This window comes from Sus scrofa, chromosome 9, assembly GCF_054392235.1.
Source record: "Sus scrofa isolate SSC_HxYL_T2T_F1_AM1 chromosome 9, Sscrofa_HxYL_maternal_Yorkshire_Landrace_v2.0, whole genome shotgun sequence".
NCBI classification, from domain to species: Eukaryota; Metazoa; Chordata; class Mammalia; order Artiodactyla; family Suidae; genus Sus; species Sus scrofa.
The window spans coordinates 104475890-104491294 of NC_139391.1; the positions used below are offsets into that span (position 1 = coordinate 104475890).

General features: G+C 36.9%; 1 protein-coding gene across 6 annotated transcripts in view; it reads right to left on the minus strand.

Annotated features, from left to right (window-relative positions):
- LOC100511343 (platelet glycoprotein 4) overlaps positions 1-15405 on the minus strand; it is a 68365-nt gene that overhangs the window by 38882 nt on the left and 14078 nt on the right. For 4 of the 6 annotated variants that reach the window (XM_005667697.4, XM_003130227.7, XM_084977323.1 and 1 more), the window contains 2 exons: positions 7526-7732; positions 3922-4082 (listed from right to left, as the gene is read on the minus strand). In XM_005667697.4, the coding sequence (XP_005667754.1) occupies positions 3922-4082; positions 7526-7645 (281 nt within the window). In that variant the 5' untranslated portion in view covers positions 7646-7732. Of the gene's footprint in view, positions 1-3921; positions 4083-7525; positions 7733-8006; positions 8281-15405 lie in introns of all 6 variants that reach the window. The other 2 variants (XM_005667698.4, XM_084977322.1) reach the window with 2 other exon arrangements.

The following is a 15405-nucleotide window of genomic DNA, read 5'->3' on the forward strand; positions in this document are numbered from 1 at the left end:
TTGCTGCCTTTAGGATCCTCTCTGTATCACTAACTTTTGCCATTTTTATTATGATGTGTCTTGGTGTGGGTCTGTTTGGGTTCAGTTTGTTTGGGGCCCTCTGTGCTTCTTGTATCTTGAACCCAGTATCCTTTAGATTTGGGAAATTTCTATCGATAATTTCTTCAAATATATTTTCCATCTCCTTATCTTTTTCTACTCCTTCTGGAATTCCTATTATGCGTAGATTGGCCCACTTTATATTATCCCATAGGTCTCTTATATTGCTTTCCAGTTTTTTGATTTGGCTTTCTGTCTGTTGACCAGATTGAGTGATTTCCATTATTCTATCTTCCATATCACTGATTCATTCTTCTGCATTATTCATTCTGGTTTTTACTGCCCTTAGTTCGGTTTGCATCTCTGCAAATGAATGTTCTAGTTTTTCTTGGCTCCTCCTTATATTTTCTAGTTCCTTTCTGAGGGTATCTGCATTACTGTTCATATCTTCTCTGAATTCCTTCAGTATTTTCACTATTTCTCTTTTGAACTCCAGGTCTGTCAGACTGCAGAGATCAGTTTCATTGTTGACTGTTTTAGGTGAGTTCTCCTGTTGGTTTGACTGGGGGTGGTTTCTCAGCTTCTTCATCTTGCTTGTTGTTTTCTTTCTCCTGAGGGAGTCGTTATCGGGCAGTGTTTGCCTTGTCACTGCTGTGGAATATTTCCTGAGGGCTGGCGTTGTTGGTCAATGTTTTTTGAGGCAGTGTGGCTTTTCTGGAGTGTTGATGGGGCTAACAGGGTCTCTCTGAAGCAAAGGAGGACTTCCTGAGGGCAGACAGGACTGGGAGTTCCACACCACGATGGTAGCAGATTTCACTTGGTCATGCAGAGCTTGCTCTGGTGTTTTTAGGCTGTGGGGTTCTTGCAGGGGATTGGCGGTGTTGGGCAGCTGTTCCTCAGGAGTGCATCACCCCCTGGGGGCTTGAGCAGCTATCTGGGTCACTGAGAACCTAAGAGGCTCTTCCCTAGGGCAGCCCAACTCAGAAGGACAGCCTGAGAATGTAGGCGGATCTTTTCACAGTCAGGCCAAGCTTGTTGCAGCTTTTCTGGGCTGCAGGGCCTCTTCCAGGGGGCTGGTGGTGGTGAGCAGCTATTCCGCGGGAGTGGGGCACCCCCTGTGGACTTGGGCGGGTAGCAGGGCCACTGGAAACCCAAGAGGCTCCTCCCCGGGGCAGCCCGACTCAGAAAGACCATCTGAGATCTTTTCCCGACTCGGCCGAGCTTGTTGCAGCTTTTCTGGGCTGTAGGGGGTCCTGCCTGGAGCTGGCAGTGCTATGCAGCTGATCCACTAGGGCACCCCCTGGGGGATTGGGCGGGTAGCAGGGCTGTTGGAGATCCAAGGGGCTCCTCCCCAGGGCAGCCTGACTCAGAAAAACCGTCTGAGAATTAGGCAGATCTATTCACGGCCTGGCTAGGCTTGTTCTAGCTTTTCTGGGCTACAGGCCTTTTCTCGGGGGCTGGCGGTGTTTGGTGCTGATCTGCGGAGGTGTAGCCCCTCCAAAGGGCAAGCAGGCCTGTGCAGGGACAGCCCCTGCGGTGGTAGCCTTCAGGCAATTGTTGAGGCCAGCCCTCCTGGATGGCAGGCAGCCCCAGGTCCAGTGAGAGCATAGGGGGTGGCGGGTGTGGGGAGAGGTGATGCACTGGGAAGCACAGCTTTCAGCTAGCTAGTGGGCCGGTAAGCTTGCTGTGGCATGGGGGGTATTCTATGGGGACCCACCCCTTCTTCTCTCCCCTCCCCAGCACGGGCGCAGACCAGGCTCTTCTCCCAGGTTCCCTCTGAGGCAGCTTTCCACTTCCCTGCCCCTAGAGTATTGTTCCCTTCCTCTGCGACAGCTTTGTTTTCTAGTCTCCCAGGCAGTCTCTGCCCCGTCAAATGGTTTCTAGACCTCCCAAGCAGTTTCCGCTCCGCCCCGCCCCCCCAGCCCGGGGACTAATCTCTGGAGCCGAGGTCTCGGTGCCCAGCCCCCACCCAGGCGTCCCCCGGCCCTTTCTCGGGGACTAACCTTTGGAGGCAAGGTCTCAGTGCCCAGCCCCCACCCAGGCGTCTCAATTTTTGGTGACTGTGCCTGTAGTTCAGATGGTCCGTTCGGTTCTTGATCGGCTTTTCCATACTCCAACTTACTGCTACACTCTTCTCTGCATCTTGAGATTGCTCCGGTTCGTTTGATCTTTCCCCCGTGTAGGTGACTTTCCAGGGTGCGGGATCCTTTTCTCCTCTGCGGGATCCTTTTCTCCTCTCCCTTTTGGGAGTGCCCGTCCCGCTCAGATTCACCTTCTCTCACTCTCTTCTTTTCTCCTGTTCTGCCCAGTAATGTCACGAACTTCTTGCCGTTATTGGAGTTTAGGTTCTTCTGCCAGCGATTGGTTGCTGTTCTGTGCGAGTCATTTATTCTGTAGATGTGCTTTTTTTGTTGTGTTTGTGGGAGAGGGTGAGCGTGTCCCCCTACTCCTCCGCCATCTTGTCTGGAGTCTATTTTACTTTGATTCTTATTAGGTCACATGAAAATTCTATATATTTATAAGTATACATTATAGCTACATTTTTTGGAACAAGATATTCATATAGGCTTTTGTTAATAACATAAGAACCTTAAGACCATGAAAAAAAATAAAAATATTTTCCATGGTAGCGTTTTTTTTTGGTAACAATGAAAACCAAGTCTTATTTAACAGAATTGTGAATCGTCACAGATATGTGCCTGGAGACAGGGAACTTGGGGATAATTACGAGGACATAATAGGCACCAAGGCCTCTGCAGCTTGTACATCATGTGCTCTGGCAGCAGGCATTACCTTCACAGCTACTGATACTTCATTGTATTTGAGTGTGAGTTGTCAATCTACAAACATAATGCATGGAGAGGAAAGAAATTATGTAATTATAAATTAGAAAACATATGAGACTGTAAAATTATGAATTTTAAGAGATCACTGCAAATATGATATTGCATGATAATACTTGATCCTGGTATATAACTAGTTAGAATTATTCTTGAGAGAAAGCCACGTTTCTATAAAAAATAATATAGCAGGACTTAACTCTTTTGTCATGTGGACACCATTAATATATTCCTAACAATTAAGTTTAGTATTTTTAGTATCTCAATCTCCCCTTTTCTTACATTGTTAGAAAAGGCACATGGTCTATAATTTAGGTAGGAGAAAATCAACAGTCCTAAGAGTTTCCAGTTCCTGGGTCTATGTGAACATGGTAAAACCCTTCCCATCCTCTGGTATCAGTTTTTTTGTTTTGTTTTGTTTTAAATTTACGAAATGAAAACTTCTGGGTGATTACTTTCTTCTATTTCTATTGCTTAAGATTGTGTTCAAAAATCTATTAAACTATTAAGACATGTAAAATAAAAATATAACTTAGGTCTCAGTTCTGCAGAAAATATAAGAATGAAACTACTGAGTAAACATAATTACACACAAAAGCTGCAAACAGCTGGAAGAGATCTTTAGCAGGTATTGCAATTACATAAAATATATCTAATTATGTGATTCTTAAAATTTAGTAAATACTGAAATTCCCCAGGATATTTGTAAAACTCATTGCTGGGTTCTAAATAGAGTTTCAGATTTATTTGGTCTAAGACGGGGCCTGAGAATTTGCATTGTTACCTAGTTCTTAGATAATGTCGATGTTGCTGGTCCGAGAGCACCTTTAACCAATGCTGGTAAATTTATAGTAAAATCTGCCTTTCATATAATTATTAAAACCAGATTAGGATTTTAGATAGGCACAAAAAATATTTCAATCTATAATAGTGACAAGAAAATAATATGTACATTTCAATACAATGGCATTTGTCAACAGGAAGCTTTATCAGAAATGCATATGATCAAGAAAGATACACTTATTTGTGGGGACTTTCTCACCTGTATGTATAAGGACCTCTTTGCTTAACTTTAATTTTGCTGCTATTAACTGCTACTTCCTCTGGATTCTGCACATCAAAGATCCAAAACTGTCTGTAAACTTCTGTGCCTGTTTCAACCCAATTTTTAAAAGCAATTGTACCTTCTTCAAGGACAACTTCCTATGAAAAAGAGAACAAGTTTGTGTTATTTCTTTGTAGTAAATGTAGGCACTTGTGGGAATTAAAAGTTTCAGTTAGTCAACAAAAGGTCTAAGCTAGGAACCTTGTTCATGAGAACCTTTGAAACTTTGTTGCATACTTGCAAGAAAAATGTTTTGAACAAATTACATAGCAATCGCTTTCAGTTAACTTTTTACAAAGAGAATAAGTGTGTGAAGAGAATAAGTGTGTGGTATTGCATACATGTCTGTCTGTAGGTTGATTTTAAGGCTGACCGTGGGCAAGCTGTAAAATCCTGTGACACATTTTCCTGTGTCAGATTAAATACAATCATATTTCAAGTTATGTATATGAAATATTATTTTACTTTTCTCAGTGTGCAGCTATCAACACAACTTTTGGACATAATTCAATGCAATTAAAAATAGGCATTTAAGAGATCGAGAATACAATTAGATATAAAATATGATACCAAAAAAGTCATCATTGAGGAGGAGATTACAAATGCAAGTTTTTTAAAAAATGCATTTGAAATTGAGATCAACAGCTTAAGACAACCATATATATATATATATATGTATATGTATATATACATTGTGTGTGTGTGTGTGTATATATATACACACACTACTATACTCAAACCTCATGGTAACCACAAACCAAAAATCTGTAATAGATATACATCAAAAATAAAACACTTGGAATTCCCGTCGTGGCACAGTGGTTAAAAGAATCCGACTAGGAACCATGAGGTTGTGGGTTCAATCCTTGGTCCTGCTCAGTGGGTTGAGAATCCGGCGTTGCCATGGGCTGTGGTGTAGGTCGCAGATGTGTCTTGGATCCCACGTTGCTGTGGCTCTGGTGTAGGCTGGTGGCTATGGCTCTGATTTGACCACTAGCCTGCAAATCTCCATATGCCGTGGGAGCAGTCCTAGAAAAGGCAAAAAGACAAAAAAAACCCCAAACAAACCCACTACAGATAGTCATCAAATCAAAAAATCAGACAACAAAAGAAGAAGAAGGGGGTGGAGAAGTCTTACAAAAACAAATCCAAAACAGTTAGCTAAATGACAATAAGAACATGTTTACCTTAAAGAAAAATGGACTAATTCTCCAACCAAAAGACATATAGTAGCTGAATGAATACAAAAGCAGTTCTGTATGGAATTCTCATGATGACACAGTGGGTTAAGGATCTGAGGTTGTCTCTCTTGTGGCTCAGGTTGCTGCTGAGGTGCGGGTTCAAACCCTAGCCTGGCACAGTGGGTTAAGGATCCAGTGTTATGACAGCTGTGGTATAGGTCACAGGTGCAGCTAGGATTTGATCCTTGGCCTGGGGAACATCCATATTCCACAGATGTGGCTGAAAAAAGAAAAGAAACAAACAAACAAAAAACTAGTTCCATATGTATGCTGCCTACAAGAGATTCACTATAGACCTAGACACACATATCATGAAAGTGAGGGGATGGAAAAAGGTATTCTATGCAAATGAAAATCATAAGAAAGCTGGAGTAGCAACACAATATCACATAAAATATACTTTAAAACCAAAACTGTTCCTTATAGACACAGAGAACAGTCATGTGGTTGCCAAGGGGGAGTTGGGAGGGAGTAGGATGGACTGAGAGTTTGGGCTTAGTAGATACAAGCTATTTCATTTAGAATGGACAAGCAGTGAGGTCCTACTGTATAGCACAGGGAACTATATCCAGTCTCTTGGGATAGACCATAATGAAAGATAATATAAGGAAAGGAATGTATGTGTGTGTGGGGGTAAATATATTATACATATATATGTGTGTATACTCCCCCACATATATATGACTTTGCTGTACAGCAGAAATTGGCACATTGTAAATCAACTATACTTTAATAAAAAAAATTTAAAACATCAGTACTATTATGAGAGACAAGAATATTCCATAATGATTAAGGGATCAATCCAAGAAGATAATATAATACTTGTTAATATATATATGCACTCAGCATAGGAGGACCTCAATATATAAGGCAAATATCAACATACACAAAAGGAGAAATTGACAGTAAAATAATAATAGTTGGGGATTTTAACACCCCACTTAGATCAATGGACAGATAATCCAGACAGAGAATTAATAAGGAAACACAGGCCTTAAATGACACATCAGATGGACTTGATTGATACTTATAGGTCAGTCCATCTAAAAGCAGGAGAAAATACATGCTTTTCCAATGCACATGGGAGAAAATATTTGTAAATGATATGATCATCAATAAGGGGTTAGTAAAAAATATATAAATATCTCATACATCTCCACATCAAACAACCTGATTAAAAATAATCAGAAGAAATGAATAGATTTTTTTTTCAAAGAGGTAATGCAGATGGCCAACAGCCACATGAGAAGATGTTCAACATTGCCAATCATCAGAAAAATGCAAATCAAAAACACAATGAGCTGTCACCTCACAACTGTCATAAGGGGCTATCATCAATATGAACACAAATAACAAGTGTTGGCAAGAATGTGGATAAGAAGGAACCCTTGAACACTGTTATAGTTTGAATATGGTTTGGTGAAACCACTGTGGAAAACAGTGTGGAGGTTACTCAACTAACTAAAAATAGAGCTACTCTATGACCCAGCAATTTCACTTCTAAGTATATACCAAAGTAAACAAAAGCACTAAATTAAAAAGTTATATGCACCTCGATATCCTTAGGTGTATTATTTACAATTACTAAGGTAAGGAAGCAACATAAATGAACATCAACATTTAAATGCATAAAGAAGGTGTGGTATATATATATAATGGAATACTACCAAGGTGTAAAAAAACAATCAAAATTTGCCATTTGTAGTACATGGATGGACTTGGAGGGCACTGTGATAAGGGAAATAAGTCAGATATGGGAAGACAAATAGTGTATGAGAGCAAATACATGCAGAATTTAAGAAGGACAACAAACAAGTGAATGCAACAAAATATAAGCAGACTCACAGATATAGAAAAACTAGTGGTTACTGGCATGGAAAGGAAATGGCAATATAGATGTAGAAAGAAAAAAAAGTCATTATGGGACTTTAAATTATATATGTGAAATGATAGAAAATTATAAACTGCTGTATAATTTAAGGAATCTTTCAATGAAAATGGTATATATGTATACCAAAACAAGCATATCAACATAATCTTTGGACATAATTAAAAGCAATTATTTCTACTTATAGCTATGATAGTTTTTTTTTTAAATGAGAACTTGGATGTTTAAACTTAACATGGCAGTGCATTCATACAGATGATACATCATATTCTGAGCATTTCCTTCTCCAGCCTTTGTGTTGGAGACACAAAATTGCTAGTTACAATGAAATATGAAAGAGGCACTCTAAGCCAATAGCGACAGAAGATAGAATGAATAGAATGACAAGAAATATTCTCAATACTATTTGTACCTTTTTAACTTTCTTCTCAATAAGCATGTCTCCAACTGGTATCAGAATACCTCCAAGCACAGCCAAGACTGCACCAATGACAGCACCAGTGATGAGCCCACAGTTTCTATCACAGACCATTTTTCTTGTTCAGGGGAAAAACTAAGGTTCAGCACCTGCTTCTTTCAATCTCTGAGATCCGAGGAGTGGGTTTCAAGAGGTCTTGTTCTATAAGTGGGAGGAAATCATAAAACAGAAGCTTAAATGTCAATATAAAAAGTTCAATGTGCAAGGAAATCATTCAACTGAAACAGCTCAGTTTTCCAATTCTAAATGCATTTTTAAAAACAAATCTTTCTAGTTCTTTCTTGATTTGAACTATCAGTGGTAGAAATTTAAAAAAAATATCACACAGAGCATTTCTTCAAAATTCTCCTCTTTTTAATTTTCTTCTGAGGGGTGATTAACATACTGAGATCTTACCTAGGGAGAACATGCTTACTGTATTTTCATCCTTTGTTTTCTTTCTGTCAGCACAGGTGACACATGGGCATCTTCACCCTCTATTTGGCTTCTCTACCCAAACACAACCATCTGCACTCTGTGTGGACTTCTGCAGAGTGAATGTGGGTGGACTGATGTCTCTAAATGTTAAGCAACTGTTGTGACAGATGTTTTCTTTATTGTACCTTTTTCACAAATAGACAGACAGGTATGGATTTTATAGGAAATGATCTGATGAGTCTCAGAAGGAATCAATTCTAATCATTTGTAAGCTGTCAAAACAGAAAAGCATGAGTCAATTATGAAAATATACCTCAGAAGATTAATACAAGACTACTTTAATATCATCAAAATTATAATAAATTCCTTTTTAATGGATATTTAATTTATGCTTGAATTCTTTCATATCAACCAAGTTGAAAATTTGAAATATTTTATGAGTATTTTTATTTTCATTATTAATAATTGACTTTTAGTTATTCTAAAGATGAAATTTTGAAGTAAATATATAATGTAGAGGATGCCTAGTTTCTAAGGTAGGCATTGCTTCCTAACTGGTCTCAAATATATATATATTTCAATATACTCAAGTGCAATATTGTTCTATTATGGGCAATTGATTCATGCCAATTCTTTTGAAATAAACTGGATTTGTGTCAGTATGTATTTCACCTGGTCAATCTTATTGGTTATCTTTCTATAATGTGTACTTATTTCATCAAGTTTGGAAAAAAACTCTTAATGGAATGAATAGATTCTATTATAACAGATTTTTTTGAATTTTATTTTTAATTTAATTTTATTTTTATTAGTGTATAGTTGATTTACAGTGTTGTGTCAATTTCTGCTGTACAGCATAGTCATACATATGTATACATTCTTTTTCTCATACTATTTTCCATCATGTTCTGTCCTGAGAGAATGTATATAGTTTTCTGTGCTGTACAGTAGGACCTCATTGCTATCCATTCTAAATGTGATAATTTACATCTACCAACCTCAAATTCCCCATCCATCCCACTTCCTCCCCTTGCCACCTTGGCAATCCCAAAAATGCTGTTGCAACCAAAATAGCTCAAATGAATATGTGCACAAATATAAAAATTAATTTGAAAACATTTTCATTTGAGCTACTTTGGCTGCAACTGTGTTTTTATTAATGAGGTTGTCCTGACAATGATTAACAGAATGTGCTTTGTAGTTATAAACAAATATTTCCTACTTCAAAATGTCCCTGGCCAAGAAAAACAAAAATTTCATCAGAATGGAGGCTACTGATAAAAAAAAGAGGAACACACAATATTTTTGGAAACCTTGTATGATAATAAAAACTTTGTTTTTCATGGTCTCAGATTTTTTGCTCCATAGCTTTGTTTTGGTCAAATTACCCTTCTTATGATTTTATTGCTATTTATTTCCACCATTTACTTATTTTAATATTAATTATATATCTAAGAAAATAATGGTAAGAAAATAAGGGAAATTAGATTTTCCCCAAAATGTACAAATAGTACAAAAAAATTTCACAGAAAATTATTTTTTATCTTTTTATCTTTAAGATTTCCCTTTACCTATGCCTTATACTTATACCTAGAATGTTTCCACTGTAAGTAAGGATGAATACACTGATTCCTCTTGAGTTATTGGTGGCAAAGAATAGTCATTATTTGCCATTGAATAGTCATTTTTTTCGATGTTAATGAAACACACCAGTCTAAACAAGTGATTCATTTTTCCTGTGAAATTCTCTACCTCACTGAGCAAGTAGAGCTGACTTTTTATTAATTGCTTGGTGGTGGAGTGTGAAGGATAGTTTTCCCTGACCTCTGAAATAATGTAACATGCTGTCTCCTATGGTTTTGACCAGGGTTGTCAAAAACAAAGAAAAATTATTATTATTATTATTTGTTATTTTTTTAGGGCAGCACCCGTGGTATATGGAGGTTCCCAGACTAGGGGTCCAACTGGAGCTGTAGCCGCTGACCTATGTCACAGCCACAGCAATTCCAGATCTGAGCCATGTCTGTGACCTACACCACAGCTCACAGCAACACTGGATCCTTAACCCACTGAGCGAAGCCAGGGATTAGACCTATGTCCTCATGTATACTAGTCAGATTTGTTTCCACTGAGACACAAGAACTCCAAAAAAATTATTTAAACATGACAGTAAAGACTAGGTAATCTCAAGTAACACTCCTTTGCAAAGCATACAGCACCTTAAAATTTTTGTGAAACAATATTTTTTTAGTTATATACATAAACATATATGTATACACATGTATTTTTTATATATTTATGAATATTTATTCTTTATATATATGTTCTTTTCAGATGCTTTTCTCTTTTAGGTTATTATAAAACATTGAGTATAGTGCTCTGTGCTATGAAGTGGATCCTTGCTGGCTATGTATTTTAAATATAAAACTGTATATATGTTAATCTCAAATGCCTAAATTATCCCTCTCCCCTCTTTGCTTTGGTAACTAAATTTATCTTTCTTGTCTCTGAGTCTGTTTATGTTTCATTTAGTACATTAGTATCATTCTTTTTCAGATTCCACATATAAGTGATATCATGTGATATTTGTCTTTCTCTTTCTGACTTACTTTATTTAGTATGACAATCTCTAGGCCTATCTTTGTTGCTGCAGTGGCATTATTTCATTATTATTTAAAATCACATCTCTTTATCCATTCATCTGTCTGTCCATGGACAATTAGTTTGCTCTCCTGTTTTGACTATTGTAAATAAGGTTGCAGTGAACATTGGGATGAATTTATCTTTTCAAATTATACTTTTCTTTGGATATATGCCCAGGAGTTGGATCACTAGTTCATATGGTAACTCTAATTTTTTTGAAAAAAACTCCAATTGTTCTCCTTAATGATTTTATCAATTTACATTCCCACAAACAGGGTAGAAGGGTACCTTTTTCTCCATACCACAGCATTAATTATTTGTAGACATTTTGTTGATGACTATTCTAATTGGTGATGCTTCATTGTAGTCTTGATATGCACTTCTTTAATAATTAGTAATGTTGAACATTTTTTTAAGAGCCTGTTGGCCTCCTGTGTCTTTTTGGAGAAATGTCTGTCTAGTTTTCTGTCCATTTTTAATTAGGTTGTTTGTTTGTTTTGATACTGAGCACTATGAGTTTTTTTTATATTATGAAGTTTAATCCCTTTTCCTTTGCATCATTTGCAAATATTACTCCCATTCTGTAGATTTTCTTTTCTTTTTATTTATGGGATTTTTGCTCTGCAAAAGCTTTTAAGTTTATTTAAGTCTCATTTTTTGTTTTTATTTCTATTACTCTAGGAGGTGGGTCCAGAAAGATATTACTGAAATTTATGTCAAAGTATGTAGTACCTTTGTTTGTATCTAGTAGTTCTAAAGTATACGGTCTTACCAGGTCTTTAATCCATTTTGAATTTATTTTTGTAAATGGTGTTAGCAAATGCTCTAACTTCATTTTTTACATGCATCTATCCAGTTTTCCCAGCACCATTTATTGAAGAGACTATCTTTTCTCCATTGTATATTCTTGCCTCCTTTGTTGTAGATTAATTGACCATAGGTACATAGGTTTATTTCTGAACCTTCTATCCTGTTCCATTGATCTATATGTCTGTTTTTGTGCCCATACCATGCTATTTTGATTACTATAATTTGGTAATGTAGTCTGAAGTCAGGGAGCCTGAGTCCTCCACCTTTGTTTTTATTTTTTATGATTGACTATTCAGAGTCTTTTGTGTTTCTGTATAAATTTAATTTTTTTGTTCTAGTTCTGTGAAAAATGCTATTGGTAATTTGATAGGGATCACATTAAATCTGTAGATTGCTTTGGGTAAAATAGTTATTTTAACAACATTGATTCTTCCAGTCCAAGAACATGGTATATCTTTTTATCTGCTTGTGTCATCTTCAGTTTCCTCATCAGTATCCTATAGTTTTAGGAGAATAGATCTTTTTCCTCCTTAGGTAGGTTTGTTCCTGAGTATTTTTTTCTTTTTGATGTGATGGTAAATGAGATTGTTTCCTTAATTTCTCTTTCTGATAGTTCACTGTTCATGTATAGAAAGGCAGCAGATTTATTATGTATATTAATTTTGTTCCTTGCAACTATACTAAATTTATTGATGAGCTTTTGTAGTTTCTGGTAGTGTCTTTAGGATTTTCTATACATGGTATCAGGTCATCTACAAACAATGATAGTTTAACTTCTTCATTTTCAGTTTGGATTCCTTTCATTTCTTTTCTTGTCTGATTTCTGTGGCTAGGCCTTCTATTTTTTTTTTTTTACTAATAATTTTTATTTTTTTCATTGTACAGTGTACTGTCAGTTTCTACTGTACAGCAAAGTGACCCAGTCACACACACACACATACATACATATAAACACACACACACATATTTATATATACACACATGTGTATATATACATTCTTTTTCTCACATTAACCTCCATCATGTTCCATCACAAGTGACTAGATATAGTTCCCTGTGCTATACAGAAGGATCTCATTGCTTATCCACCCCAAAGGCAATAGTTTGCATCTATTAACCCCAGACCCCCAGTCCCTTTTCTTCCCTCCCCCTCCCTCTTGGCAACCACAAGTCTATTCTCCAAATCCATGATTTTCTCTTCTGTGGAAAGTTCATTTGTACTGTAGATTAGATTCCAGATATAAGTGATGTCATATGGTATTTGTCTTTCTCTTTCTGACTTACTTCACTCAGGATGAGAGTCTCTATTTCCATCCATGTTGCTGCAAATGGCACAAAATTGTTCTTTTTTATGGCTTAGTAGTATTCCATTGTGTATATGTACCATATCTTCCTCATCCAATCATCTGTCAATAGGACATTTAGGTTGTTTCCATGTCTGGGCTATTGTGATTAGTGCTGCAGTGAACATGTGGGTGCATGTGTCTTTTTCAAGGGAAGTTTTGTCTGGATATATGCCCAAGAGTGGCATTGCTGGGTCATATGGTAGTTCTATGTACAGTTTTCTAAGGTACCTCCATACTGTTCTCCATAGTGGTTGTACCAGCTTACATTCCCAGCAGTGCAGGAGGGTTCCCTTTTCTCCACACCCTCTCCAGCACTTGTTATTTGTGGACTTATGAATGATGACCATTCTGACTGGTGTGAGGTGGTAGCTCATGCTAGTTTTGATTTGCATTTCTCTAATGATCAGTGGTGTTGAGCATTTTTTCATGTGCTTGTTGGCCATCTGTATATTTTCCTTGCAGAAATGTCTGTCCAGGTCTTTTGCCCATTTCCCCATTGTGTTGTTGGTTTTTTTACTGTTGAGTTGTATAAGTAGTTTGTACATTTGAGAGATTAAGCCCTTGTCAGTTTCATCATTTGAAACTATTTTCTCCCATTCCGTAAGTTATCTTCTTGTTTTCTTTTTGGTTTCCTTTGCTGTGCATAAGCTTGTCAGTTTGATTAGGTCCCATGGGTTTATTTTTGCTCTAATTTCTATTGCTGTGGGAGACTGACTTGAGAAAACATTTGTGAGGTTGATGTCAGATAATGTTTTCCCTATATTCTCTTCCAGAAGATTGATGGTGTCTTGTCTTATATTTAGGTCTTTCAGCCATTTTGAGTTTATTTTTGTGCATGGTGTGAGGGCGTATTCCAGTTTCATTGCTTTGCATGTAGCTATCCAGGTTTCCCAGCAATTCTTGCTGAAAAGACTGTCTTTTTCCCATTTTATGTTCTTGCCTCCTTTGTCAAGGACTAATTGACCATAGGTGTCTGGGTTTATTTCTGGGTTCTCTATTCTGTTCCATTGGTCTGTATGTCTGCTTTGGTACCACTACCACACTGTCTTGATGAATGTGGCTTTGTAATACTGCTTGAGGTCTGTGAGAGCCTCCTGCTTGGTTTTTGTTTCTCAGGATTGCTTTGGCAATTATATGCCAACAAATTTGACAATCTAGAAAAAATGGAAAACTTTCTAGAGTCTTACAACCTAACGAAACTGAAACAAAAGAAATAGATCAACTGAACAGACTGATCACTAGATATGAAATTGAATATGACATAAAAACACTCCCTTCAATTCAAAGTCCAGAAACAGATGGCTTCACAGGTGAATTCTACCAAACATACAAAGAGGAACTTATGCCTATCCTCCTTAAACTTTCTCAAAAGGTTGAAGAAGAAGGAACACTCCCAAAGACATTTTATGAAGCCACCATCACCCTAATTCCAAAACCAGACAAAGATATCACCGAAAAAGAAAACTATCAGCCAATATCTTTGATGAATATAGATGCAAAAATTCTCAACAAAATTTTAGCCAACTGAATCCAATAACATATCAAAAAGATCATACACCATGACCAGGTGGGATTCATCCTAGGTTCACAAGGATGGTTCAACATATGGAAATCAATCAATGTCATACACCACATTAACAAAAGAAAAGTCAAAAACCACATGATCATCTTAATACATGCAGAAAGAGCATTTGACAAAGTCCAACATCCCTTCATGATCAAGACCCTCACCAAAGTGGATATAGAGGGAACATTCCTTAACATATCAAGGCCATTTATGACAAACCCAAAGCAAGTATAAAACTCAATGGAGTAAAGCTGAAAACCTTCCCACTAAAATCTGGAACAAGACAGGGATGCCCACTCTCACCACTACTATTCAACATAGTATGGGAAGTCCTAGCCACAGCAATCACACAAACAAAAGAAATACAAGGCATCCAAATAGGAAGAGAAGAGGTAAAATTGTCACTGTATGCAGATGACATGATACTATATATAGAAAGCCCTAAGGACTCAAACCCAAAACTACTTGAATTGATCTGCAAATTCAGCAAAATAGCAGGATATAAGATTAACATTCAGATATCAGTCTCATGTTTATATACTAACAGTGAAATTTTAGAAAGGGAATATAATAACACAATACTTTTTAAAATTGCACCCCCAAAAATCAAATACCTGGGAATACACCTGACCAAGGAGGTAAAGGATTTATATGCCAAGAACTATAAAACATTAATCAAGGAAATTAAAGAAGATGTAAAGAAATGGAAAGATATTCCATGTTCCTGGATTGGAAAAATCAATATTGTAAAAATGGCCATACTACCCAAAGAAATCTACAGATTCAATGCAATCCCTATCAAATTACCCATGACATTTTTCACAGAATTAGAGGAAACACTCCCAAAATTTATTTGGAGCCACAAAAGACCCAGGATTGTTTTTATTACATATTTGATTTCATTCCTAGTGATTGGTCTGTTCAGTTGATCTATTTCTCTTTATTCATACTTCTAAAATTACATTGAATAAAAGTATTGAGAAGTGTAATGCTTGCCTTTTTCCTGATGGTAGAGGAAGTGCTTTCAAATT